At 36.6% G+C, this 25,136-nt stretch overlaps 4 protein-coding genes across 9 annotated transcripts; 3 read left to right on the top strand and 1 right to left on the bottom strand.

Moving 5' to 3' along the window:
* The first annotated feature begins 48 nt into the window (after positions 1-48).
* On the top strand, positions 49-2,490 carry LOC140793597 (membrane steroid-binding protein 1-like). The gene is made up of 2 exons (XM_073145165.1): positions 49-474; positions 1,658-2,490. The coding sequence occupies exons 1-2, from the start codon at positions 170-172 to the stop codon at positions 2,109-2,111; spliced, it is 759 nt and encodes a 252-aa protein (XP_073001266.1). The 5' UTR covers positions 49-169; the 3' UTR covers positions 2,112-2,490.
* Positions 2,491-3,416: 926 nt separating this feature from the next.
* On the top strand, positions 3,417-6,739 carry LOC140794450 (glutamyl-tRNA reductase 2). The gene is made up of 3 exons (XM_073146485.1): positions 3,417-3,833; positions 4,793-5,034; positions 5,219-6,739. The coding sequence occupies exons 1-3, from the start codon at positions 3,599-3,601 to the stop codon at positions 6,350-6,352; spliced, it is 1,611 nt and encodes a 536-aa protein (XP_073002586.1). The 5' UTR covers positions 3,417-3,598; the 3' UTR covers positions 6,353-6,739.
* A 2,931-nt stretch (positions 6,740-9,670) lies between these two features.
* Positions 9,671-15,795, bottom strand: LOC140793296 (stress-response A/B barrel domain-containing protein UP3). 3 transcript variants are annotated; one of them, XM_073144693.1, is made up of 10 exons: positions 15,515-15,795; positions 15,322-15,418; positions 13,998-14,125; positions 13,127-13,266; positions 12,915-12,983; positions 12,355-12,493; positions 11,174-11,236; positions 11,028-11,071; positions 10,123-10,255; positions 9,671-9,899 (listed from the first exon to the last, which is right to left on the bottom strand). In XM_073144693.1, exons 1-9 carry the CDS (start codon positions 15,636-15,638, stop codon positions 10,169-10,171), a joined length of 891 nt encoding a protein of 296 aa, XP_073000794.1. In that variant the 5' UTR covers positions 15,639-15,795; the 3' UTR covers positions 9,671-9,899; positions 10,123-10,168. The 3 variants fall into 3 exon arrangements, with proteins under 3 accessions (XP_073000794.1, XP_073000792.1, XP_073000793.1); XM_073144691.1 differs by having other exon boundaries at positions 10,241-10,255; XM_073144692.1 differs by lacking the exon at positions 10,123-10,255.
* An 863-nt stretch (positions 15,796-16,658) lies between these two features.
* Positions 16,659-24,559, top strand: LOC140793394 (uncharacterized). 4 transcript variants are annotated; one of them, XM_073144852.1, is made up of 6 exons: positions 16,659-16,905; positions 18,548-18,687; positions 18,800-18,889; positions 20,591-20,737; positions 22,410-22,569; positions 23,190-24,559. In XM_073144852.1, exons 2-6 carry the CDS (start codon positions 18,673-18,675, stop codon positions 24,314-24,316), a joined length of 1,539 nt encoding a protein of 512 aa, XP_073000953.1. In that variant the 5' UTR covers positions 16,659-16,905; positions 18,548-18,672; the 3' UTR covers positions 24,317-24,559. The 4 variants fall into 4 exon arrangements, with proteins under 4 accessions (XP_073000953.1, XP_073000954.1, XP_073000952.1 ...); XM_073144853.1 differs by having other exon boundaries at positions 16,661-16,905; positions 18,561-18,687; XM_073144851.1 differs by having other exon boundaries at positions 16,718-16,905; positions 18,561-18,687; positions 18,788-18,889.
* Positions 24,560-25,136: the final 577 nt, after the last annotated feature.

Below are 25,136 nucleotides of genomic sequence, written 5' to 3'. Positions count from 1 at the left end.
CATGGAAGGGAGGACAATTTTATTAACAAATAAAGCTGGTTAGGAGTTATTCAAATAAATCGTATTTATTTAACTACAAAATGCAGTTTATTGGGTAGTTATTGCGTAATTTTTGTCTGACAACAATCTCCCAACTCCCGTACCTAGAGAGAGAGAGAGAGAGAGAGAGATGGGGGTGGTGGAGCTATGGGAGACGCTGAAGCACGCGATCACAGCCTACACCGGCCTCTCTCCGGCAGCATTCTTCACGGTGGTGGCGGCGGCCGCCGCCTTCTACTACGTGGTGTTGGGGTTCTTCACGACGCCGCCGCCGAGGAAGCGAGATACGGAGCTCGAGGACATGGAACCCCTCCCGCCTCCCGTCCAGCTCGGTGAGATTACCGAGGAGGAGCTCAAGGTCTACGATGGCTCCGATCCCAAGAAGCCACTACTCATGGCCATCAAGGGCCAGATCTATGACGTCACACAGAGCAGGTCTTTAATCGATCTTTATCTGATCATACTTTAGGGTTCTTTTTTTCCTAGGGTTTGGAGTCGTGGGCTACCAATTCGTTTTCTAAGGGGGGTAATCATCATTATTGGGTTTCTTCGTATGTTATAAATTTCTCACGTGTTATTTTTTAAATTTAAACCTATTGGTTATATTGACTGGCTACTCCGTTAGTGTGTATTAGTGGAATTCCATTATTTAGGAGTTTTGCATAGATATTAAATTTTGCGAGTTAGATCCATTCTTTTCAAGCTTGGCATCTTATTCTTCTATAAAAGATATCTTATCTTGGAGGATTTCACCTTCTGAATTTTAAGCTGGACCAAGTTGTTGTCTGCACTGCAGTAGCCCAAATTAAACTTGCGACCATTTTTGCCGTATTCCTAATGCTGTCTGTGGACTGCGGAGATGTCTAAAAACTCACTCCAAAGGCTTAAGTTGCATAAGAGTTATTCTATTTTCGTATGCTATGTGATGGATTGGTAGATAGACCATTTCAACAGCATGATGATGTTACGTTAGACGGCCCCCTTTTGTTGGATTATGAAGTTCAAGACTCGACGTGGTTGTATGTATTTTCTAAGGTAAGAATAGAAGTCAAAAGTCCACATGCAGAATTAAGAACTAACCTTTTTCTCTTGAAGAATCTTAAGTATGCAAATTCTTCATGCTTATTTGTCAGATTATATAGAAAGAAAAATTTAAATACATTAGTGTAAATTTTTTTTTTTCTGATTCTTTATATCAATATACGTTGTGGGCTTTGTTACTTTTCTAATCTAGTGAGATGACATTTACAGGAGGTTGGATCAACATAGTCTTGTACTAATTTTGGTTGCAACTGCTATATCATCTTCTGTTGGGTTTCCTTTTAGATAATTTATCATTACTATGTGTAATGTGAATGTAGAAAGAAATCTGTGGTTGGGTTATTTCAAATGATCGTTTCTACTAGCTTGTTGATTCTCAAACTGGAGTTGCATCTAGTTCTAGCATTTTCATGTTTTTTTTTTCTTTGTCATAGATGACTTATTTCTTTCTGATAAAACTCAGCTTGCACATGGTAACCATGCTATTTATCTATAGCCCATACAGGGCAGTTGATGATTTAAAAGTTTTCTTCCAAGAAATCATTTTATCTTTGTTTTACCATTTGCCCTTTTGCAGGATGTTTTATGGCCCTGGTGGCCCATATGCATTATTTGCCGGTCGAGATGCTAGTAGAGCATTAGCCAAGATGTCCTTTGAAGAAGAAGATTTAACTGGTGATATCTCAGGCCTTGGACCCTTTGAGGTTGAGGCCCTGCAGGACTGGGAATACAAATTTATGAGCAAATATGTGACGGTTGGAACAATCAAGAAATCTGTCCCTGTGACCGAGGGGGATGCTAGCAATTCTCTAGAAACATCAGAAAGAACTGCTGATACCAGCACAACAGAAATTCAAGTATTGCCTGCTGCAGAGACGAAGGATGATACTCCAACAAGCCATGTTGATTCTGAGAATAAGGAAACACATACAGATGATAAACCAAGAGACCTTGATGAGGAAGCCAACCCTTATGCTGGAGCAAAGGAGGTTGAAGTGGAGTCTACTGCAGATGAAGGCTCCAAAGAGTAAGTTCAAAACTACTGTTTCCTTGCAGCCAGCCAGGAGTATCATACAGACTGACTCATGCTGCTTTTTGCCGATCATGCCCGAGACTCGCATACTATTAGTTAGCTAAGTAGGTGTATCATATATGATATACTGTAAGGGAACTAGGGAATATATATCCTATAAAGGATATTATTATACATGCTGTGTATTCAAATTCTGTAATAAGGTGCTGTTGGCCTCCTCTGATATTTTGTGGCGATTGCATTGTTATGGTATGCTGATGCCTCGTATTATAACTTCCGTATGAGCATGTTGACTCATTATTTAAATGATTTTGGCATGTTTAAAGATTGATTAATGTTTCAGAATTACTTATAATATGTCATGACTGTTCATGGAACATTGTTTTACAAGTCAATGCTTTCTCATACATGTTTGTTAGCTTTGTTAAATAAATCCTCATCAGAAGATACCACTGGCAATCAAATAGTAGCTGCTGGATTTAGAAACAAGAAAATAATTATATAATACCAATTATGATTATCACTTCAATATTCAAGTATATGCTACATTTCAAGTGCATCGAAATAATATCAAGTGATTTGGTAATTAAACTATTCTAAAAAACATCTTTAATTCTTGACCTTATGTAATCTCGAAGCAAAGTTCAAACTTTGCAGCTTACTATGTGCGTCAGGCTGTAAAGTTGAACATCTTCTCTCAAAAAATATTCAACTTTTTACATCGTAGCCACATATTAAGGTGCAAAAAGGTTAAAAGCTAAAAAAAACTTTCTTTGTCTTCTAACTAAACCAATGAAAAAAAATCCCAAGTAGAATATATCATCTCTTGTTCACATTCCCAAAGTATCTAAGAACCAACTAAATATTAATTTTCTTCTTCTTTTCTTCTTCCTTTTTCTTTCAATATCATGTCAACCACAAGCACAACCACTCTCGTTCAATTTAACGTGGGCCCAAAAAATAGTTTGAGGCTAGAGGAGATCAAAAAATGTGGCTGGCATGCCGACACGTCATCTTTCTGTGAACAAAATTTTTCCACCTCTGATTCTCTCATCCTTCTCCCCCTTTATTTTTGTTCTTCCAAACACAAGCCCAGGGAAATCTCGATAGAGGAAGGAGAAAGATAAGGATAGGGGAGTGTGGATAACTCGAGCAAGCGCCCAACCAATCAGAATCCAAAGAATAGCATAACCCTCAATTGCCCAAATCTCACCCCAATAAACCACCCAAATGCCACCCCACCACTGTCTGGGTCCCATCCACCCCCCCAACAACTACCTTCTCTCCCACCCACGCCTCTTTCTCTTCTCTCTCTCTCTCTCTTTCCCCTCAAGCCACCGGAGTCGAGAAAAGAGAGGAGAGAGAGAGAGAAGAATTAAACAAGCGATTCCTTCCACTCTCCCTCTTTTGGGATTCATACTGACTTCTCTTTGTTTCCCTTTGGCTGTGAAGTTTGCGATTTGGGTTTTCATCTCGTGCTAATCCATGGCGGCCGTGAACGGATTGGCTACCGCCTTCGGCGGTGTAAAGGTGGCGCCTCTGGCGCGGAAGGGATCGTTGGGGTTTAGGGTCGGGACCGAAATGCCGGCTTGCATTGGGGTTCCGAGAGGAGCTCTAAGGAGGAGCCCTCGCTGCGAGGCCGGGGTTGATCTGGAGGAGAAGACGGCGGCCAGGGCATCGAGCGTCACCGCGCTCGAGCAGTTCAAGATCTCTGCTGACCGTGAGTACCTCTTCCAGTCTTTCGTTGTGTCGCATTGTGAACTGGGTGTTGCGCATTTGTGCTTAGTTTAGACGGGGTCTTGCTATCTTTTGCAATCGATTTTCGATGGACATCTATTATACCTTTGGTGTCTTGGAATCGCGGTTGATTAATGTAGTTGGTAGAACGTTCTTTCATCGGCAGAGGATGAATTCACCGGGTATAGATATCATCTGAAATGATCACTGACTGTACTAATAACAATGATTCGCTCGTCTGGTGGAAAATTACAAAGGGTCATGGCTTTCCCTTTATATTTCCAATTGGCATAATATTTTTGCAACTTATAGGTTGAAAATTTATTTATCCTTTCTTGACAATTTTATAGAACATTCTCATTCCTTTGGCGTTCTGTAGGCAATTAGTACCTTGAATTCTAACTGATAGTTGTCCAATAAAGGGGGGAAAAAGAGAACATGCTAACTGATAGAAGCATCTAGGGTGGCAATGGTAGCATGTTCCTTTTTCTTCTTGAATCTTCTATGCTTTTCTTTTTAAAGTTATTATATACTCCTTATGTCTTCTTGGGTTACTTAGGTATCAATAAATTATAAAGTATAAACCTGCTAATTGGTGGGATTCTCCTTAAGACAGACTCATCATATGCCATTTCAACTATTATACCTAATTATTAGTTGATTAATAGGAAAATCAATCGAATATATATAACAATGAACTATGAATACTGTGATACTTTTACTTATACATACATTGTATGTGTTGTGGCTTGACTGCTTCCATACCATGGGTGTTTTTCAAGGCATTGCTACATTGATTGGGATATATCATATATCTTTACTACCTTTATGCAAGCCTTCTTATACTTGCTAAGTTGCTTCTATTATTACAGTACAGCTTCCTGACAATTGTTTCAAGATATCTCTCACCATATTATTGTTCTTCGATATAAATCCTATCAGGATACATGAAAGAACGGAGCAGCATAGCTGTTATTGGTCTTAGTGTCCATACAGCGCCAGTGGAGATGCGTGAAAAGCTTGCCGTTCCAGAGGCACAATGGCCTCGTGCTATTGGAGAGCTCTGTAGCTTGAATCATATAGAAGAAGCTGCTGTCCTTAGTACGTGTAATAGGATGGAAATATATGTGGTGGCTCTGTCTTGGAACCGCGGAATTAGAGAAGTAATAGAGTGGATGTCCAAGGTAAGTAGTTCTAAATAAAGTAATAACTAATATGATGTTTCTCATATAGATTTGCTTTTTTCCTAGCCACCTCCCATTTATAGTGAAAGAAAATTGTACTCTAATCAAGGTATTGAATGATACATTACCTTGTGGTGATTTTTCTCTTCAATCTCCATTGACTTATTTTACTATGTTTCCACAGACAAGTGGAATTCCTGCTTCTGAGCTCCGAGAACATCTATTCATGTTGCGTGATAGTGATGCTACACGGCATTTGTTTGAAGTATCAGCAGGGCTTGACTCTTTGGTCTTGGGAGAAGGACAGATCCTTGCACAGGTCAAGCAGGTCGTTAGAGTTGGACAAGGTAGTGGTGGATTGGGGAAAAACATTGATAGGATGTTCAAGGATGCAATCACAGCTGGAAAACGGGTTCGTTGTGAGACTAACATATCATCAGGTGCAGTTTCTGTTAGCTCAGCAGCAGTTGAGTTGGCTCTGATGAAGCTTCCAAAGTCTCAATGCCTTTCGGCTAGAATGCTGCTGATTGGTGCTGGCAAGATGGGGAAACTTGTTATCAAACACCTGGCGGCAAAAGGATGCAAAAAGGTTGTGGTTGTAAACCGTTCAGCAGAAAGGGTAGAGGCTATTCGTGAGGAATTGAAAGATATCGAAATAATTTATAGACCTCTTACTGAGATGCTTTCGTCTGCTGCTGAAGCTGATGTTGTGTTCACAAGCACGGCATCTGAGATGCCACTATTTTTGAAAGAGAATGTTGAAGCTCTGCCTCCCGTCAGCGAGGTTGTTGGGGGTGTAAGGCTTTTCATTGATATATCTGTTCCTAGGAATGTCGGATCCTGTATATCAGGTCTTGGAAACACACGAGTATATAATGTTGATGATCTGAAAGAGGTTGTGGAAGCCAACAAGGAAGACCGGCTAAGGAAAGCCATGGAAGCCCAAACAATCATCACTCAGGAACTGAAACGATTTGAGGCATGGAGGGACTCACTTGAGACTGTTCCTACCATCAAGAAATTAAGATCTTATGCTGATAGAATAAGGGCTTCAGAGCTTGAGAAATGTCTGCAAAAGATTGGCGAGGAGTCTCTGACAAAGAAAATGAGGAAGGCCATTGATGACCTCGGCAGTGGCATAGTGAACAAGCTTCTCCATGGCCCTCTGCAGCACTTGAGATGCGACGGCAGTGATAGCCGAACTCTCGATGAGACCCTTGAAAACATGCATGCACTCAATAGGATGTTCAGTCTTGACACTGAGAAAGCGATAATGGAGCAGAAGATCAAAGCTAAGGTGGAGAAAGCTCAAAATTAAGCTTATACAAGAATCGGATAATCCATCACTACATAACGAGAGGTTTTCTGTTTCTCTCTGCGCATCCTCCTAATTCATCTACATCGAAATGTCTGAACATTCTAATTCCCCAGAAGTTTGCATCTTCTGAAGTGTCAATAAGAGGACCTCCTCAGACCTCACCCTCTCACCAACCTATTCACCAAAGTGAACTGCATCAGGTGGCATTTCCCTTTGGAGAGAGAATGCAAAGGTAGATATCTTCTTGTGGTTGGTGTTGTATATTATGCATATGCATCTAGTCTTTCGGATTTTTTTTCGACAACACAAAGGTCAAACCTATCTGCTATGGCAGTGTGTAATATTACTTCACTCTTTGTATCGATATTCTTAGCATTTGCTTTTGAAGTGGTTATACCTGTTTAAAGAGGTTTTATAGAGCCGGAACTTATATTGTGGTTCATTATTATGTTCTACTGCTCTGGTTTTAAGTTTATCCAGTTATATCGTTGTTTGGTTTTCTCTACTTGACATATCCATTAGAACCCAAAGCAAAAAGTTTAAGATGGTCTTAACTGGTTTGTCAACCAATCCTGAGCTGCCACGTACCCCAACTAATCATAATTAGGTTGATAAGTGTTCATCGGACAATTAATCACTACAAATTTACTTTGCCAGGTCCTCTAATTTGGCTAGAGTAGCAGGGACCCTTTGGTGAGATCTCCCTGTATGCTTCAGGGTAGACTTCAAATCAAATGAATGGCAATAAATTGCAATTAAGCCCTTCTTAACAGGATCGTGAATGGTTGTTAAAAGTCAATATCCTCTTCTTGAGGCTCATTACTCATATAATTATTGCATATATTCCATCAATTTATTCTATACGATTGTAAGAGTTGAAGACTATGCATCAATAGTTCAATACGTTTGGGGAGGTATTTCACAGAGTTGACCCCAAGGAAAGCTAATCTAACCTGGGTATGGAATCTTGCGTACATGTTATTCTAATGCTTAGCAGGACATACTTGATGATAAAAGAAGTCAACTGCTTACCTGTTACATCTGTAACTTGATTTGACAAAAATATATGCATGAAATTAATGATAACATATATATATATATATATATATATATATGGGTGAAGTCAATTAAACTTCTTTTTTTAACTCTAATATTTCTAAATAATGAGCTGGTGACCAACCCTCTAGTCCAATCCCAGTACACAATTCCATCCCTCTCTGTTCACATCAGTGATCATCACCATTCTCTGAGCACTAAGCTAGATATAAAAATGACTATAGTATTCTAACAACACATTGTACACAAAAGTTTTCTTTTTCTTTTTTTCTTTACAAAAAAAAAATTGGTATGGATATTGACTCTTTATGCTGCTTGTATGGTATTCAGTATTGAGGTGGAATATTCTATGCATATTTCTCAAGATGCTAATTTCTTGTAGATATTAAATTAATTTCTGAAAAAAAATTAACTGGGAGATGCACTATCAAGAAAAGTCTAGGCTTGATTTTCTGTTTTTCTTCCTTGTGTACTTTCTAAATTGTATACCAATTTCTGTCTTAATAGAATTTTTAAATAAACAGATGAAATGACCATGATGATAATAAATAAGCAGCTTTGAGAACAATCTTAGCCACTAGATCATTGACCAGAACATTACATTACTGGTCCTAACCCAACTAACCATTCAATTGCATATAGTTCTCTGCCAGGATGGCCATCATTGTGTGATATTTGTATCAATTTCATCATCAAAGTCTTAATAAATGCCATGCAGAGTAAACAAATATACTCCACTGGGGTCATCCAGTCACCCTCTTCTAAAATAAACATCAGATTTGAGGTTTTGGATATGACTGATCTGCAAGGACTATGACAATATCTTAAATTGATGGAGATTATAAAAACCAACATATTGCCTAGATGAAGCCAAATGGAAGTAGAGCATATGCATCACCTATGTTTTTAGTCAACACTCAACAACCATTAGACAGTGTTCTCCAATCTGGCATAATAATGACTTCCATTTGTTTCAAAATTAGCCAAAACTAACCTCCTTAGATGTTTATATTCATTAGAAGAAACCAAGTGAAGAAGAAACTAGTAGATAACAAGTGGAAGGACATATTGGTACACTTGAAGAGAAGTTAAATATGCATAGTATAGGAGACAGAGAGTCTAATATTAATATACACCTCTCTAAAAGCCTTTAGGCCAGCCATGCTACATTCAACCTTGCTCTCCTTCCCTCTCCCTCCTTTACAAGCCTCTACTTTGTTGTCTTGTACTTCTTCTTTTTCTCTCTCAAGTTAGAGACATGAGATTCCAAAAGTTTATGCTACAATCCAGAGTACTCTTCCTTTTATCACTACTACTTATATCACAGTATAGCAGCTTCAGCCATGGCAGGAGAATTATGAGCAGAGAAGTTGCGAGGAGGCGGGGCGGGGACTCGACGCCATCCATGGGTGAATTCTCCGACGTATCATCTTCCCAAGAACCCAACAATGATGACGATGAATTCAGCGCAATCTATGGTGAATCGAAAAGGTTGGTGCCTCAGGGTCCAAATCCACTGCACAACTGATCAGGTTTTATATTAACAGTGTTGTTTCTTCTGCTAAAGAGATTAAAGAGTTTTGTTGCAGCTTATATGCAAATTATACTTGATGATGTAATTGTTCTGAGGATCTGCTGCAGTTGGAAGGCAATATATAGTGTAGCTCCTTTCTTTCTCTAGATATTTTTTTCATAATGGTTAATTTCACATGAAGGTACTTTATACATCACATATATCTATATATTTGTCACAGAAATGTAGTACTCATGCAATTTGAGTAATTCACCATAGGAATTTGAAGGAAATTTCTTTTCTTTTCCAATCCAAGGATGACATATTAGAATAAGGCAGGCAAAGATTGAGAGGTTTTATCTTTTAGTATATAAGAAAGAAAGTTTCAGTTGGCATTTTGTATCAATTAAAGAAATTAAGTGGATGGAGAAGAACAAGAAGGGTTCTAGGGGATAGTCTCAGTAGCTCACAATGCTGACTAGATTTTTGTTCCTCCATTGGAATAAATCTAGGCTTGTGGGATATTTTATTCCTCCACTGTGTGAGAGAAGTGGGGAAACCTTGCTTGGCTTTTGCCGTGTTAAACAATTCACAGAAGCAAACAAAATAATCAAGCTTTTAAGCGATTCTCTGTTTTCTTTCTACAATTTATCAAAGAAAGACAAGCCTGAGAGAATCACCAAATCTCCCAACATAGTGATGGAATAAACCAACAATAATGGAGTGTATCTACTTGTACACATCTGCAATTGTATGAAAAACTTTTTACATATCAACAGATGAAACATGTGTCGATACAAAATCGTATATATTTGCACTGGAAATCCAAAGTCTTCAGCTCTTTGCTGTTCAATGTGGGACGAGCAATTTTTACAACAAAAAATGAGATGACCAAGAACACAAAGAGGAATTAAACAGGATGGTTACTCCTCGGATCATTGCAAAAACCCACGAGTGAAGGTCAAGCTGCATAATGGCCTGCACAGTTTGGATTTGTTTATCAGAAGCATCAACCCAATAGTGAAATATTTACCAGCTAGTACCATGGATGAGATATCAATAGAAGAGAAACATTTATCAGCTAGATATGAGCTTTGCAAATAATGATAGTTATGTGCTAGCATATGGTTGTAACGTTTTCGGTGAACATTTTACTCAAAATACTTTTCGTCAACATTATCACTTCCATATTTATAACCACCTGGTCAGTTATATGCACCGTGAAAAAAAAAAATGGTGGATCCACACTACATCAACTCAGTGCCCACAGGATCTACAGCAAAATGTAGTAGAAGAGCTTTTCTTGTGATTGGATGAACCTTCAACCTCCACATCTGCATTATGTTAATGCGAGAAAAGTTACAAAACATCTCTGAGAAATAATTCTTTTAATCCTTAAGAAATTCCAAATGGTACAAGAGAAGATTGATGAATGATGAGGAACTACATCTTAGTCATCTCAATTAAGCAAAATATATGCCTTTGCAGAGACCCACAATGATCATCTGATTGTTGCACAGTGTTATTCATGCTTTTCTGAATTAACATGACACAGTTACAATGATGAAAACAAATCATATCTAGGTGTACAATTAGTCTATGAAGTGTTACAACATGTTTGGATCCTTCTGTTGCTAGATCTACGAGATGCACTAAAACCAGTAGATGAAGGATAACACTAGATATTTAAAATAGAAACCGGTCTAGAATCATCCAAACGATTTTAATCTTCCAGTAATACTCTGCCACAAAATCATATATACAAAGTGCATTGTCAGACCAATTTCTGGTATTGTTGTCCATATATTTCTAAAGGAATCAAACAAAACTGTGGCAAATATACAACTGTAGAAATGCATGAAGTAAAAGATTCCAACGAATAACTCGGTGGTTTAGGTGGACATCACATATAATTAGAAATCTATGAGATATGAACTAAGTTTAATGAGACAGGAGCAGCCAAAAGGTTCTAACTGTCTTGTCATGTCATGTGATGGTTGCTCATGCAATACCAAAAATAGAGTTCACTGAGCGATCACATCAAACACAATGCAATAGTAAAGTCTAGAAACTATATGAGATAATTGAATATTAAACATCTCTTACATCTCTGTACTCTGTGCTCTCCCTGAATAACTTGAAGTCCTCAACTGTAAAAAATAAAAGCACAAAAGGAAGCAGCAATTTATAATCATGAACAAGAGGAATTTGATCTATTCTGTAGAGCCAATTAGTCATGTCAGAATACTTACATGATGGAAAGCGTATAACTGCCGCATGAGTATATTCACTGTCCACATGGTTGAGATTATGACCTGATAAAATATCAGATTCTAAAACCATAAGCCCTATATACATATTTCTTCATTCCTTAAGAAATAATCTGAAAGAAAGGTGAATACTACATTAACATTTGTGAACTTTCAAGCGATATACCAGTTCTGAGTCTACCTAACATTTGTTCAAATCAATATTGCTTAAAGAAAGTTGAAATCTAAGGAAAGGACGCAAAAAATATCACACAAATTACATAAATACACATATGGTGAACACACTTATAAAGTATTATGGATATCTTATAGTATTTGAATGTCCTGTTTAGGCTATTCTACTGTATAGCTTCTTTTACCAATTAATTGGCCCCAAAATATAAAACAGGAGATTCATTTTGCTTTATCTTTCTTTTCACCTTAAAGGGTGCAGGAGCATGAAAGAAACCCTCATAGACTAGACCATTGGGTCTAATAGCATAAGTTTGATAGATAAGCCTAATATTTGGACATGCACAAAGGAGGATATTCACTTCACTGGTCCTAATTTTATTGAAATATAAGGTGTCTTGAGATGGAGGGGAATGCAAGTAAATGATGTGGGAGGAAGTAGTAACAAAAGATATGATCACTTAATCTTATAAAGGACCTTATATTAGATAGAGCTGAAGGGAAGAGAGAATCCATAAAACCAAACCCAAAAATAGTTTGCATCTGAAGGGAAGAGAAGAACCCATATAACCAAACCCAAAAGTAGTTTGTACTAACGATCTTTTGTTGTTTAATGTGTTTTGCTGGTTTCTATATATTAGTTAGCAAAAAAAAAGGCACAGCTGCATAAGCCTTCTCGCCTGAAGGACCATAAATCTGAGGACTAATTTGGCCCAATTAAAATTCATGTGCTTGCTTCAATGAATCCTCATCTACCAGGAAATGATGATATGAGGGCCAAGCTTATTGTAAGAAAAGAGCTTGCCCAGCTAATCACTTGAACTCTGATGCTAGTGGTAGGTCTAGAACAGGTGCGGCAATCAGTTATCAGGAAAAAGTAAGCAGGGAGAAACATTTTCATTAGATTTGGGAACATAAAGCCATAAAGTCAACTAAAATTCAAGGATAGGAAGCAGTAGATAAAACAACTATAAGTTGATTATTTGTCATACCTAATGTCGCCTGAACTATAAAGGATTTAAATTGTTCAATCAAGTTCTGAAGAGTAGCTAATGCATCTTCTACAGCTTCTCTAGAAGCAGTCTCCAAGACGGACATTAAGACAAGACACTCCACACCATAGTTGAATTCCTGGTTTGATAAAATCATAAAATAATAAAACATTATTCTAGATACTACCAATGAAGTTATTCAGAGTATTAACACAATTTGCAATGGAATAATAAACATAATTATAACAGTTCTTAGTTCTATGCCTGAATAAAAAAGTTTCAGAAAAAAGATTATCTTGGAACAAGCTTGGCGACCAAATTTTAATCAAGTAAATCTGAAAAGGAAAAAAAGAAGTGAATCATCAACTGCAGATATATGTACTTTTGAACTGCAAAAGAATAACTGAAGAAAAGATCGTTGAACATAACCTACTGATATTGAAGGTATTAAGCAAAACCTAACTCAATCACTTATTCCAAATTCATACAGGACTTGAACAATGCTGGAATTAAATTAAAAAGATATTTTATCTCTGAAGATTTCAGCTCTGTTGGTCTACCTCTCCCCTCCGAAATATAGGAAGAATATCATCTTCTACTTCAGATTCGTAATCCACAGAGATTGAGGCCTGGGTCCAAACATTTATACCTTATAAGTACAAGTACGCATTAAACAGTTATAAGAATGATAATAATTGTACTTATTCAAGTAACCAGAGATGACACTAACAGAGATTAAGAACTGGAAAGGTGATTACATGGTGAGTCGTACATAGGAAATTGGTGACACGTGCTCCTTGAGAACTTTAGAGTAGTAAGAGTTACTGTAGAACTTGACAAGGTCTTCCTTTTTCTGGAAACGCATATATACTACATGGCTAAAGTTATCAATGTTTGGTTCTTCTATACGACCTGCGAAATAACATGTTCACATAAATATTGTACCTATCATATGTCTACGCCTAATTGTGACAAATAGAAGTAAAACATTAATCTGCCATCACAAAATTATGAATGCTTGAAGAAATGTTTTTTCGGTGGAATTTATACTCTCAAATGAGTATGAATTTTAAAAGATTAGCAAATATAATTGTAGAAGCATCAACCCTGTAAAGATGTATAAATCCTAACGGATCGAGGTACATATCATTAAATGACTGGATTCCTTAAATAATGTTACTGACAATTTCATCAATCGAATTTGAATCATATTAACAAGGATTGTTTTAAGCACCTCTGACTAGATGAAAAAAGCTTTTCTCTTGATCCTCTGGAAGTACTTTCATGCTACCAAACACTGCCCATTCTTTTCACCTCTATAGATGTACCATTAATTCCTCTAAGCACAAATATCTTCCAAAATGCTCATATTGCAAAAATAAAGCAACAAAAAAAATAAATAAATAAGTGCAAAATAGCCATGCAAAGTTGCAACTTATAACTAAGTACATCCATCTGTGTTTGCAACTCTGCAGCAATGCAGAGTATACCTTTGCAAATAGAGTAAAATAAAAATCCTAACACAGTAAGACAATCATGATAGCGTTGCATAGTGTAGCCACTTTGCAGGATATAATAACATTTAGTATGAGCCAATACCTGTCAAAAACAAAAATCAGACAAATCAAAGATACAAGTCTCACCTAATGATATAGCAAGTATTCCTCTCATCTGATACTGACATGTATACAGATAATCAAGCATGTCTTTTTCTTCGACATCAGTTAGATCTGGCTTTGCTTTCAAAAGAAAAATATGCTCCACAATGTTTCTGCCAAAGCTAGCTGGTTAGACTTTCCATAGCATATGAGCATGTAGCAAGGTTCATCATTTTTAAAAACACCATGAAGCATTGAAGCAAGATAGGTGTTGAATTTTCATATTTCCATTCAGGAAAGCAAAGTCAAGGATCAGTCTGGCTGGCACTGCCATGCACGAATATCAAGGGCAAGATGTACTTAGCAAAGTAAAGATAACCCATGCCATAGATCATACACAAACGGAAACATCAGTACCCCTATACTTTCTATTGCATCAGCACTCAACAGCACAAAGCTTCAACAACTTAAACGACAAAGCATTAAATGGTAAGAGAATAAAAAAAGTAAAGAGAAAACTATAAATAGAAATAAATCAAAAAAGGGTTTCAGCATAAGAATATGTATGAAAGAGTACCAGAAAAATTTGCTATTTGATGATATTTGACTTGGGAAAACAATGAGCAGATAAACCAGGTGGAGAGCATGAGAAAAGTTATAGCTTTACCAAGTCACCTGTGTTAAAGTGTAAGGTTATTATGACTCATTAACCAAAGTATGCTTCATTCCTTTTACCAAAACAAGTATTTTAGCAAATGAAAGGGAGAAAACTTAAGAAGTTCAAAAAAGTACAAGTCGCTATGGGAATTTAACAAAACTATATGGATGACTATATAAATGCAAAATGAGCCAAGAGGGCCAGCATTTTCACTTGCTACTGTATTTCTCATCCTTTTAATAATTTATTCTACGGTTATTATGACATCTATAATTTGCTCTGTATTTCCCATTCTTTTAATCAATTGGCCATGCCAAGCCCATTAATTGAAACCCTAGAACACCTTTTCGCAAGAGATGATCAAATTCCATTATAATCAATAAGATCTTTGTGGTGAACTGGGTATACCTATCTTTGGCTACAACAAGCAAATAAATTCCTGAAACGCAAGACTTACAATATCCGTATCGGAAATACCACCTACCAATACATTTTCGGATGAGACTAAACGATAAACATCTCAATAAGTTCAAGCTACAACATGATATAAAAATTCCTGAATCTTTCTCGTTATCTTGATGGTGCACCAGCAAATATGAAAAGATCAAGGAAGCGGTTCAGAACTCCAAACAAAGAAGCATGCTCACATAAAACTACTTCAGTAGTTAAATTACTAAGTCAATTAATGTCGAAACCCCGAAAAGCTCGCACCTTTTCTTGACGATTCCGCTATCTGGTGAGCCATTATTGGAGCTAAATCCATCGCTAGCTGCGAGAACCTTTCTCCCGCTATCCCGCCATTGAAAAGCTGGACCAGGAACAAGCAATTCTTAAGCTAAGCATCCGTTCACTGTTCCTCTACTGGCGAAAGTATCAATGAAAACCTAAATTTAGGCAAACTTACAATGGGCAGATCTTTTCCGGCGGGGAAGCAATCCAAGAGAGGAGAAACCGGAAAGCAATGAGCAATTCGGAGCTAGGGTTCCAAGCAACGGGGAGACAGTGAGGAATTGAGCACAGATAGGCATTGCGAGACAATAAATAGGCTATTTCCCCAAGGATCCCTTCTTTGTTCTGCTTTTCCTCTGTTTTGGAGCGCTCTGTGTTTTTTTAAAGGGTGCTAAAAAAGCGAGAACTTTGAGATTTTAGAGGCGCAACGGGTGGCAGAGGTGTTCCTTTTTTTCTTTTTCACGGTTCGTCCTTATATTTCTTGTATTTATATTTTGAGCTTATTATATCGGACTTTATTGTAAAAAACACTTCATCTTCTTCTTTCTTAGAGATAAATTTAAAATAGAGGGATCAGCATATAAATATTATAAAAATAGGAGATGGACCATAAAATTATGAAATTACAGGGTTTGTCCCTCAATTTTCTATTTTTTACTAATCACACCTTATATTTTATTTTTTTTAATTTACACTTCGTTTTTTGAGAATTTTATAACCTGACCTTTTTTTTTCTCCTATAATTCTCACACCCGACATTATTTTGACTAATCATTGTCGACCAACTTATTAAAATACTTTCATTCTCTCTTATTTTTATATCCTTCCACCATCTTTTTCACCTAACTCCTCTATTATTGTTGTCACTGTTGCCACGGCTACTTTTTCTCATCTGTCGCCGCCTCCTCCTCCTCCTATACTTTATTTTTTTTATTTCTTTTTTTGGAAAGATAAAAGGACGAAGAAGATATAAGTAATTTAATTATTTATAAAATATTTTATATATTATAATAAAATATATTTTTTACTATTGTCTAAATTAATCCATGATGAGAATTATCGAAAAAAAAACAATTAGATTACCAAAGATATTGGAGATTGAGTGTAAATTAGAGAATAGGTAAAATATAGAGTATCATTCGTAAGAATCCCTTCCTAATATTACCATGTTAGAAGAATTTCTGACGAGTTATGGGGTAAAACGGTCATTGTAGTCAACACTCTCCCTCACTAGTCCACTACCAATAGTATGGAGAAGAAAGAAGAGCATCTGCACCGTTGGATGGGTATTATATTTCGTATCTCTAGGACGGATGGTTGCAGACACGTGCGTTTCGGTGCCTGCATCTTATTAATTCGGGACCTCCTTGGTCGAGGCGACAAAAAGAGAGGAGAAAGAAGAAGCCAAAAGAAAGAGAGGTAAGGGACGATTCCGGCGAGAGATCGCCGGAGAAAGGGAAGAGATCTGGGGGAAATATGGCGGCACAGTAGCTGGAGTGGCCGCAGGAGCGGCTGAAGGTGGCAGTGAAGGAGACCAGAGACCAGAGACCGGAGAGGGGGAAGTTGGTATGTGAATTCATCTCCTCTCTTTCCACCAATTATTTTCTTCATTCTTAACTCTAGATTTAGATTCTACCTTTTGGAAGCTGGGGTTTAGTTATTTGATTGAGCTCAAAGAGGAAAGAATGGTCACTTAATCTGAGATTTTCTAGTCTAGATGGGAAATGGAGAAGATTAATCCAGATCGCTGCGAAGAGACGACTTGTACTCGTCTCGAGTTTTGCTTTTACTCGATGCTATGTAATAAATGATCTTAATACGCGAAATTGTATGTGAGAAGAGACGAAGTATAATCTAAACAGTCTTGTAACTATTTTAAGCGAATAAAGAAGTTTGTGATATTAAAGTGGAATGTCTGTTATCAAGATACATTTCAGCAAATCCAGTGTACAACTGGACAATATGAAATCTTACTAGAATAGTTTCAAATGTGGCTCTAACTATCTGGTTTGGATGGAGAGAATAGTAGAGAAATGAAGAGAAAGAAGAGAAGAGAAGAGGAAAGAAGAGAAAAGAAAATAACTTTATCTCATATTGTTTGGATATAATAGAGAGAAGAGAAGAGAAAAATAAGTTTACTCTTTGATTTAAGGAAAAAAAAACAAGAAAATAACATGTTTATCATTATACCTATCTAATTTATAATCATTAAAGTACACTAGCACAAGTTATAATAAAAGGAACATAAATAAGTTAAAATATTCATAAGCTATAATATCTGGCACAACTATAATGTCTAATATTTAATTATTCTCCTTTAAATTTGTTAATAGAATCTCAAAAGATTAAGTAAATAGTATAACAGAATAGGGGTATATATGGGATATAAAAATATAAAAAGAGTCCATGTTTTATTTTCTCTTTTCTCTCTCTCTCTCTCCATTTTTGGAGAGCAAAAAAGTTACCGTCGGGTAATCTCTCTCTCTCTTCCCTTTTCTCCTAAAAATTCAATTCAAACAAGAGAAAATTATTTTCTCTTGTGACTTTCTTTTCACTTCTCTTCGATTCTCTCCATCTAAATAGGGTGTAAGGGCGAGGAAAGTTTTTCCAAGCTTTGACAGGAACTATAAATTCTTCTTGCTCAAGATATCGAATACAATAGTTTGAAAAATGCTGGACATCCTCATGATTTCTTTGCATGAAACATTGTTAAATTTGTCTAAAGAATATGGCATATTGAGATACCAAAATTCAAAGCTTTGATAAGTACAAGTATGCCAAAAGTAGAAAGTATTTTTTTTGTAAATATATGTAGCTGAAGGCTGAAGGTTTATTCAGCTTATACATAATCAGCAAAAAGCATCATGATTTTGTGATTGTTAAGTTCTAATTAATCTCATAGCAATCTTTTCTGCTCCCTGTAACAGCTGTTGTATTACTGCAAAATTTTGATTTTTTTTTCTTTTGATGCCTTGTATAGCTTAAATTACTCAAGAAAAACGGTCATTGTCTGATTAATCATGAACAGCTTGCTAATTTTCCTAGTGTTTGTAATATGTGAGTTGAATCTTAACCGATATGATTATGACATATTATGGAAGGATTTTCTTGTTGGGCTTGTTTTGTATGACTCAATATGGCTTACCTATTTCTTCTTTTCTCTCCTTTTCACCATTTATTGATTATTTGAGCCATCAAATTGATTCAGATTCTTTTCAAAGGGGCATTTTCAGCATATACAGGTTGGGAACTTCTGCAATCCCAAAACCAAGAAGATCATTGTAAACTGTCAGTAGTGCTTCTACCTTTCATCAAGAAAGGAGCATCAACACTATGTCTGGCAAAGATGTATGTTCTTTTGGTTTTTGTCATTGTTATGTGTTGTCCATTTGCTGTTTCATCAATCTTTCTTGTACATGGTGCAAATTCTTAATTCTGTCTGTACTAGGTGGAAATCCAGACTGGAGAAAGTAGTCTCAATGGGCTACCTCATGGATGGATTAAAGAAGTCAGATGCCGAAAGACAAAATATGATATCAAGAGAGATCCGGTAAACTTCAGTGCATGCTTTTCTTTTCTTTGTTTATGTGACAAGCTATCCCAGATAATAATTATATCATTGTTGCTTTCTTGTGTTCATCATTTGGGAATTAACTGTTGCTCTATTGATCATTATTAAAGTGGCAATAATTGCTACAAAGGAAGAAAAACATGATCCACCTTCACTTGATAAGTCTTTTATTGTTTGCTCAGAGTTATTTTTGTTGGCATACTGCAATTTTGTTTGGTAAGTTTTCAGCTTGTCATGTGTTATTTATCTTTAGAATATTAGCTCCTTATTTTATTAGAGATAATAATTTGTTGCCAAATTTATGGATAAATATTGTCATGCAATCTATTTTAAATACTGTATTGCTGGGGTATTTTGATTAGAAAAGTCAAACCAAATGTTTTTGGTATGCTACATTTATCTCTTGGAGAAAGCAGATAGTTAAAGAACCATTATGCTTTCTTTAGTATTTTATTTTTGATACTTACACCATTGTCTATGCACATAAACCTGAATGCCTTTTCTCTAACATGGATTTTTTAATTAGAAGATGGGTTGTCCTCAACTAAGCTTTTGCAAACTCGAGTATTCGTTTGCATGCTCCTGTAGAAGGGAGGATCCTGCGGCAATCTAACAAGTAAAGCCAAGGGAGTGAGGGACTGAGATTAGATGGCATTTACTATAAATTTCTGAACACGAAAAGGATTTGCATGTGAAATTGCATGCTAGATGTACGGCCACTAAATTTTATTTTGTACTTAGGGTTCAAGTGGTGCCATACTAGTGCTTATTTTTCTAATGCCTTTGATGTGCAGTTCCTTGCTTCAAGATGTATATCAAATTCAGAAGCAAGAATTTATTTAACTTCTCTTACCTGATCATGTCACCTATTTTATTACACCTTTTTGTGTCTGTTCCATGGTTCGCCGTATTGGCCAATCCCGATCCAGGTCCAATCCGAACTCTTTCTCTCTCTCTCTCTTATTTTTCACTCTCTTACATTTTTTTTCTTTCTTTTACTCTTTTTTTTTCTCCTTACATATAATCATTGTTTCTCTTACGGAGAGATCTAGCTCCGGTGAACTCCGACCAACTCCGGCAAACTCCGGCGAACTCCGACAATCTCCGGAATATAATTTTTTTTAATTCTCTCAGTTTTTTTATTTCTTCCACTCTCTCCCTTTTTCTTTATTTTCTTTTTCTCCTTTTTCTTTTTCTTCTTCTTCTTCACTACATCATGTTTTTTGTTATTATTTTCTTCCACTCACGCTCTTTCTAATCTCTTCTTATTTTTAATTTTTATTGCACCATAGTTTTTCTTTTCTTTTTTTTTCTTTTTTTTGGTAAACTTTTTTCTAAATTTTTTAGAAGTTTTCCTACATTTTTAAATAAAATTTAGAATTTTATGTAATTAAAAAGTCCGATCTGATCCATGCGAACGATACTGCCGATACGGCAGATTCGGCCGATACGTATCGTTTTTTTTAAAGGCTGATCCTGATTCCGATCCCGATTTTTCGAACCTTTGGCTGTTTATATATAGTTTAGGTCAGTCAGATGACTTATTTATGAACTTTTGCAGTACATTTTGACATTTTTTTTACTTCTGAACTGCTGATCAATTATTCTGGTGTTGTTTCTTTCATTATTTGCTTCACCTGAAACATAGTTGATATGTCTTGATGAACCTGGTTGCTGCAGTTTTACATCGATCCAGAAAGTGGATATGAATTTCGCTCCCTTAAGGATGTTTTTCGTTATATCAATACTGGTGACATTTGTAAATGCCTAACAAGACCACGGAAAAGAAGAATAGATGGCATCCACACTGTAGAAAAGGAATCTCATGTAAGCCTAAATTCTCGTAATTTGCTTTTATCTGTTATTCATCTATTCTTCCTTGTATCTTTTTGCATTTCACTCCTTTTCACAATTTTATTTTCTCTTGCTTTATCGTGTAATAGTTCTGAAATAATAAAAATGCTATGTGATCACTAACTTTGCTAACATGAACAATGAAGGAGAAGAGTATAGATTTCTAGGTTGGTGGTCCTAATATTGTAGTATGCTAGATTAGCAATAAGTATATTAATTCATCTGATGGATACTTGACTTCAACAATGATAGGAGTCAAACATATGGAAGGTGTCTCTCCTCTCTTAAACAAAAACTAGAGAGCAAGTAACTTGTATAAGAGAGGTGTCTCTCCTCTCTTATACAAAGGATCCTTTAACTGATGAATTTCAGATGAAGCGAACTTCGACTCAGGAGTCGGGAGTGAATTAAGAGGCCTCTAGTAAAAAACATCTTTAAGTTGACTTGCCTTGAGGGAAAACTGGAAAAGTCTGTTAGTTTCTAATTTCCATAAAGTGCTTTGCAAGAAGGCCTTAAAAGAAAATAAAGGAAAGGGCAAGAAGGGTAGGATAAGAAAAGGGTAATCAAATGTCTCCAGCTGCTGCCTACTTGGGCCTAGGTATGGTAAATTGTTTGTCTGTAGTCTTCATTATATGGCCTGTGATGCATATAGCTGGACCATCTTAACAATATCTCTTGTTTCATCCCTAATGTGATGTGGTTGATCGGTTATATCTTGTTCTACCTTTTCTAGAAATGCTACTTGTGTATCTCAATAATCTCACATCAGCTACATGCTTTCTCTAGCCAAGATTTTATATCTGTTCAACATTTTGATCCATAAGATGGGCTGGTCCTATGGAATCATATAAAAGTTCCCTTACATTTCAAGGCTATACACTAGAAGCACATGTTTGCTCTAATCCCACTTCTACCAGTATAACCTCTTAGATGTCATTCTTGGTGATGAGATGATTCAAATACTTATTAACTCAGAAATTCAATTTCTGTAAATCTAGATTATAACGTTAAGAGTTATTCTTCTTTGTTGCATAGATATAAGAAAATTATATTTAGATGCTCTTTTAGTTCTAAAAGACTAAAACCATAAAAAGCCTGATGGTCTTCTCCATAAATCTTAGATTTCATCCTCTTTTTATTCTTATGAATGAAAATTTAAAACAATAGTCACCAGAGACGATTTTCTTTATAATGAGCTCATCCATATGAATGCACCTTATTATGATTAGGTAATTCCTTTCTCCAATTCCATCGGAGCACTCCGACGAAGGAGAAATGGTTGCCTCTCAATTGTTCCTGGTTTGCAATTGCATATATACCTAACACCATTTTCTTTCCTATAAACACATGTTCTCAAGAAACACATTAATGGATTTCTTAGTTGTAACTTCTCTTAACCATGAAGAAGCACGAAAATGTCCAGCAGATCGTCATGTGAATTAGCTCTAGTATATCTTAATTTTTATAAATGCAGAAGCTGCTAGCTTTGACATTTCTAGTACTGTTTTTGTGATTATTATCTTGCACTAATGGCGCTAGTCTATAAGTAAAATTCTTCTCAGCTCTATGTTCCAGACCTTATTATAGTGCTCTTTCCAGTTCAATGTTTTTTTCCTCCATGGTTTTTATCTGTACTTTTCCATAGCCTCTTACTGCAGAAAGTAAACTGAAATCACAAGGAACTGCAGCAAAGCGGTGCCTTTTTTCAGAAGAAACTCCTGCCCCACAAGTGAATATGATGAAAGAGGTTGGCAATGTACCAGAAGGATCACCTCTTCAACCTCTGGATCAGTCTTCAACTCAATGTAAAGTCTATATTTTTCATACCAATAGATTAGTGACTTGTTTAGAAGTAATTATTATCTATTTGTGAAAATTGTGGTATGCATAGACTGGTTTGACCGTCTTGTCAAACTTAGGTGATAGAGAGAGGTAATTAGGTTTTAGTAGAAGTTTTTGTTCGATAGAACTCCAACATATATAAGCCTATACACAGTGTAAATTATGACTAAATAAGAAACAGTATAAAAGCTAGAATTTACACTTTACAGTACCTGCAAACCAAGAAGAATGTTCTGGTTCGATCCAGCTTCAAGTGATTTTGACTGGCTTTAGGTCTTAAATTGAAACTTGGTGCAGACTATCAGGTTCTTGATCAAACATGGGATGTATATCTTTTCATATTTTCACACTACTGGAATGGCAAGATTTGCGAAAGATTTGATTCAATCCCACATGATGATACCAAGTACCCAGAACCAGGAGCAAATAAAAAGTTAGGTTCATTGATCACTAGTTGACTCTTAAAGCACAAATCAAATAGACTAATTGGATATTTGAGAATTTTGAAGGCTAAGGCCTAACTACCACTTGTGTTTGTGTTGTTACCAATTAAACCCGCTTTCTAATCTAATCTCTAATGCAGGTGCAAATCAAAGAGACTTGATCTGCAGAACTTCATCAATTTCTCAGCTCTTGAGAGAGGGGAAGTCCAAGGACTTGCAAATTAACTCCGAGCTCAATTCAACATGTGATGGAGTTCAAGTTCTAAGGCAGACATTTGAAACTGGGAAACATAATATATCGGAGTTAGTACCTAAAGGGCTTTTAGGGCATACCGGCCGTAAGTCAACTGTCTCGTTTAATGGGACACGGCCACTAACAAGATCACAGTATATGAAGCTGGGCGGTGTTGACAAGAATTTGCCTGAAACTTCCAATCAGAATCCTCTGAAGAAAGAAATGATGCAATCACAGCTTGAGGATAGCAAGCCCATCCAACTAGAAAATCAGAACTTCCTTTCTCCAGAAGGTAATATTTCTCCAGAAGGTAATGATCTGTCAGACGAAACACCAGAGTCACTGAATAAAGAAGAGCAGTCACCTCCTAAGAATCGTGGAAGGAGACACAAAAGTGGTTCAGGGAAAGCCAAATCTGTTAAGGTCAAAGCAGAATTGGAGTTAGAGAGCAAGGACAAGCTGCAACCCAATAAGCATGAGAGGGGTCATCAGCCTAGGCCGAGGAAAAACAAGGCTGTGAAAACAATCACAATGCCACTCCGAGCATCCCGGCGCTTAGCAGCCCTTAGAGCTGACCACGCAACGAATACTGGAGTTGTTGAGTCCAACGATGCAAGGAGAGCATTCTCTGCCCAATTCCCAGCATGTGGTGGATCATCGCTGTCAATTTATCAACAAAAAGAGATACCTGTAATAAACCTGGAAGTTTCAGAAGAACTCGAAAGCAAGGAGCCTTGTGGTGAGCAATCCATTCCAGAAAAACAGGTCAAATTGGGTGATTTGGCTACTGGTAAACCTGTGTCATCTCTTTCATCTCTATTTGGAGATTCTTGGCCAGACCCATGCATCGAATTTGCATTCAAGACCCTTACAGGTGATATTCCTGTGCTGGATGATACTACAGCAATGGAAGATTATTTCCATCAACATCTGGGCTCTAGTAAGAGTGCAGGCCTCAATTGTTCAGCTTCAGCTTTTAATAATTGTAAAACTTTCAGCCACAGCGAGCATGTTAGCCTGCCAAGGAGATAAGTGCAGTTTTGAGATTGCGAAAGGTCATGCACTACGGGGAATAGACTACAGTAAGGTAAATGAGGAAGCCATAGGAGCCAGAGGTTAGAATTACATAATCTCACCCAAGATGGAAACAAGTCGTGTTCATAGAATTAGTCTGCTGAACTTTTTTGGCCCTGGTCTCTCTTTTGGTGGCTTGGGCCATTTTGTAAACTGAATGATATGTTGTATCTATATGACATACTAGTGACTATTCTCCTATTGACCTCTTTGTCGATGTGGCTTCACTCTGGTGGCATGAGAGCCTTCAAACTAAACTACCTACAGCTTGCTACTCATCTTATCGTTGCCATCTTATTTTCCTGCCATTACTCTCAGCCGAGGGATTCCAGAGACTGATGAATTTGTGAGCAAATGGTATTCATCGTTGTAATCTTTAATAAATTTCTCATTTCTGCCTTTCTTTTGACTTTTAGATGATATACTGATCTAGCAGAAGGGCTGACTTCTTTTTTCGAACAGTTCATTGTGTCTTGAAACCAAGTTACAATGTGCACATACAAACTCAAGCAAATCAAAACATAATACATTAGAGCTTCTACTTTCCCTAGAGCAAAAGAAACCAAGAGTGCAAAATGTATGTAACTTTTTGTGTAATGATCAAAGTCCAAAACAGAGGGAATAGAAAATAAACCTGCAGTGTAGGTGTTAAGCTTTACTCTTTTTTTTTTAAGGTCATGATAAGTGTCCTTAGAACCACTATAATTGGTTATTCTACAAACATATTGTTACATATATTTCATCAAAAATCTTGACATGGATCTACATGCTTGCTCCT

This window comes from Typha latifolia, chromosome 8 (assembly GCF_019914945.1).
Source record: "Typha latifolia isolate L0001 chromosome 8, TyphaL0001v2, whole genome shotgun sequence".
Lineage (NCBI taxonomy): Eukaryota > Viridiplantae > Streptophyta > Magnoliopsida > Poales > Typhaceae > Typha > Typha latifolia.
This window is presented reverse-complemented; position numbering and strand designations above follow the sequence as displayed.

Excerpts from the sequence above, each read along its gene's own strand:
- LOC140793296 (XM_073144691.1), bottom strand. The coding sequence starts at position 15,638 with ATGCCTATCTGTGCTCAATTCCTCACTGTCTCCCCGTTGCTTGGAACC. Across the intron at positions 14,126-15,321 it reads AGCGGAATCGTCAAGAAAAG|AAACATTGTGGAGCATATTT; the intron begins GTGCGAGCTTTT and ends TAGCTTTGGCAG. Across the intron at positions 13,267-13,997 it reads AATACTTGCTATATCATTAG|GTCGTATAGAAGAACCAAAC; the intron begins GTGAGACTTGTA and ends GTTATTTCGCAG.
- LOC140793394 (XM_073144851.1), top strand. Across the intron at positions 20,738-22,409 it reads CTGTAGAAAAGGAATCTCAT|CCTCTTACTGCAGAAAGTAA; the intron begins GTAAGCCTAAAT and ends ACTTTTCCATAG. Across the intron at positions 22,570-23,189 it reads GGATCAGTCTTCAACTCAAT|GTGCAAATCAAAGAGACTTG; the intron begins GTAAAGTCTATA and ends TCTCTAATGCAG.
- LOC140793597 (XM_073145165.1), top strand. The coding sequence starts at position 170 with ATGGGGGTGGTGGAGCTATGGGAGACGCTGAAGCACGCGATCACAGCC. Across the intron at positions 475-1,657 it reads TATGACGTCACACAGAGCAG|GATGTTTTATGGCCCTGGTG; the intron begins GTCTTTAATCGA and ends GCCCTTTTGCAG.
- LOC140794450 (XM_073146485.1), top strand. The coding sequence starts at position 3,599 with ATGGCGGCCGTGAACGGATTGGCTACCGCCTTCGGCGGTGTAAAGGTG. Across the intron at positions 3,834-4,792 it reads GTTCAAGATCTCTGCTGACC|GATACATGAAAGAACGGAGC; the intron begins GTGAGTACCTCT and ends AAATCCTATCAG. Across the intron at positions 5,035-5,218 it reads TAATAGAGTGGATGTCCAAG|ACAAGTGGAATTCCTGCTTC; the intron begins GTAAGTAGTTCT and ends ATGTTTCCACAG.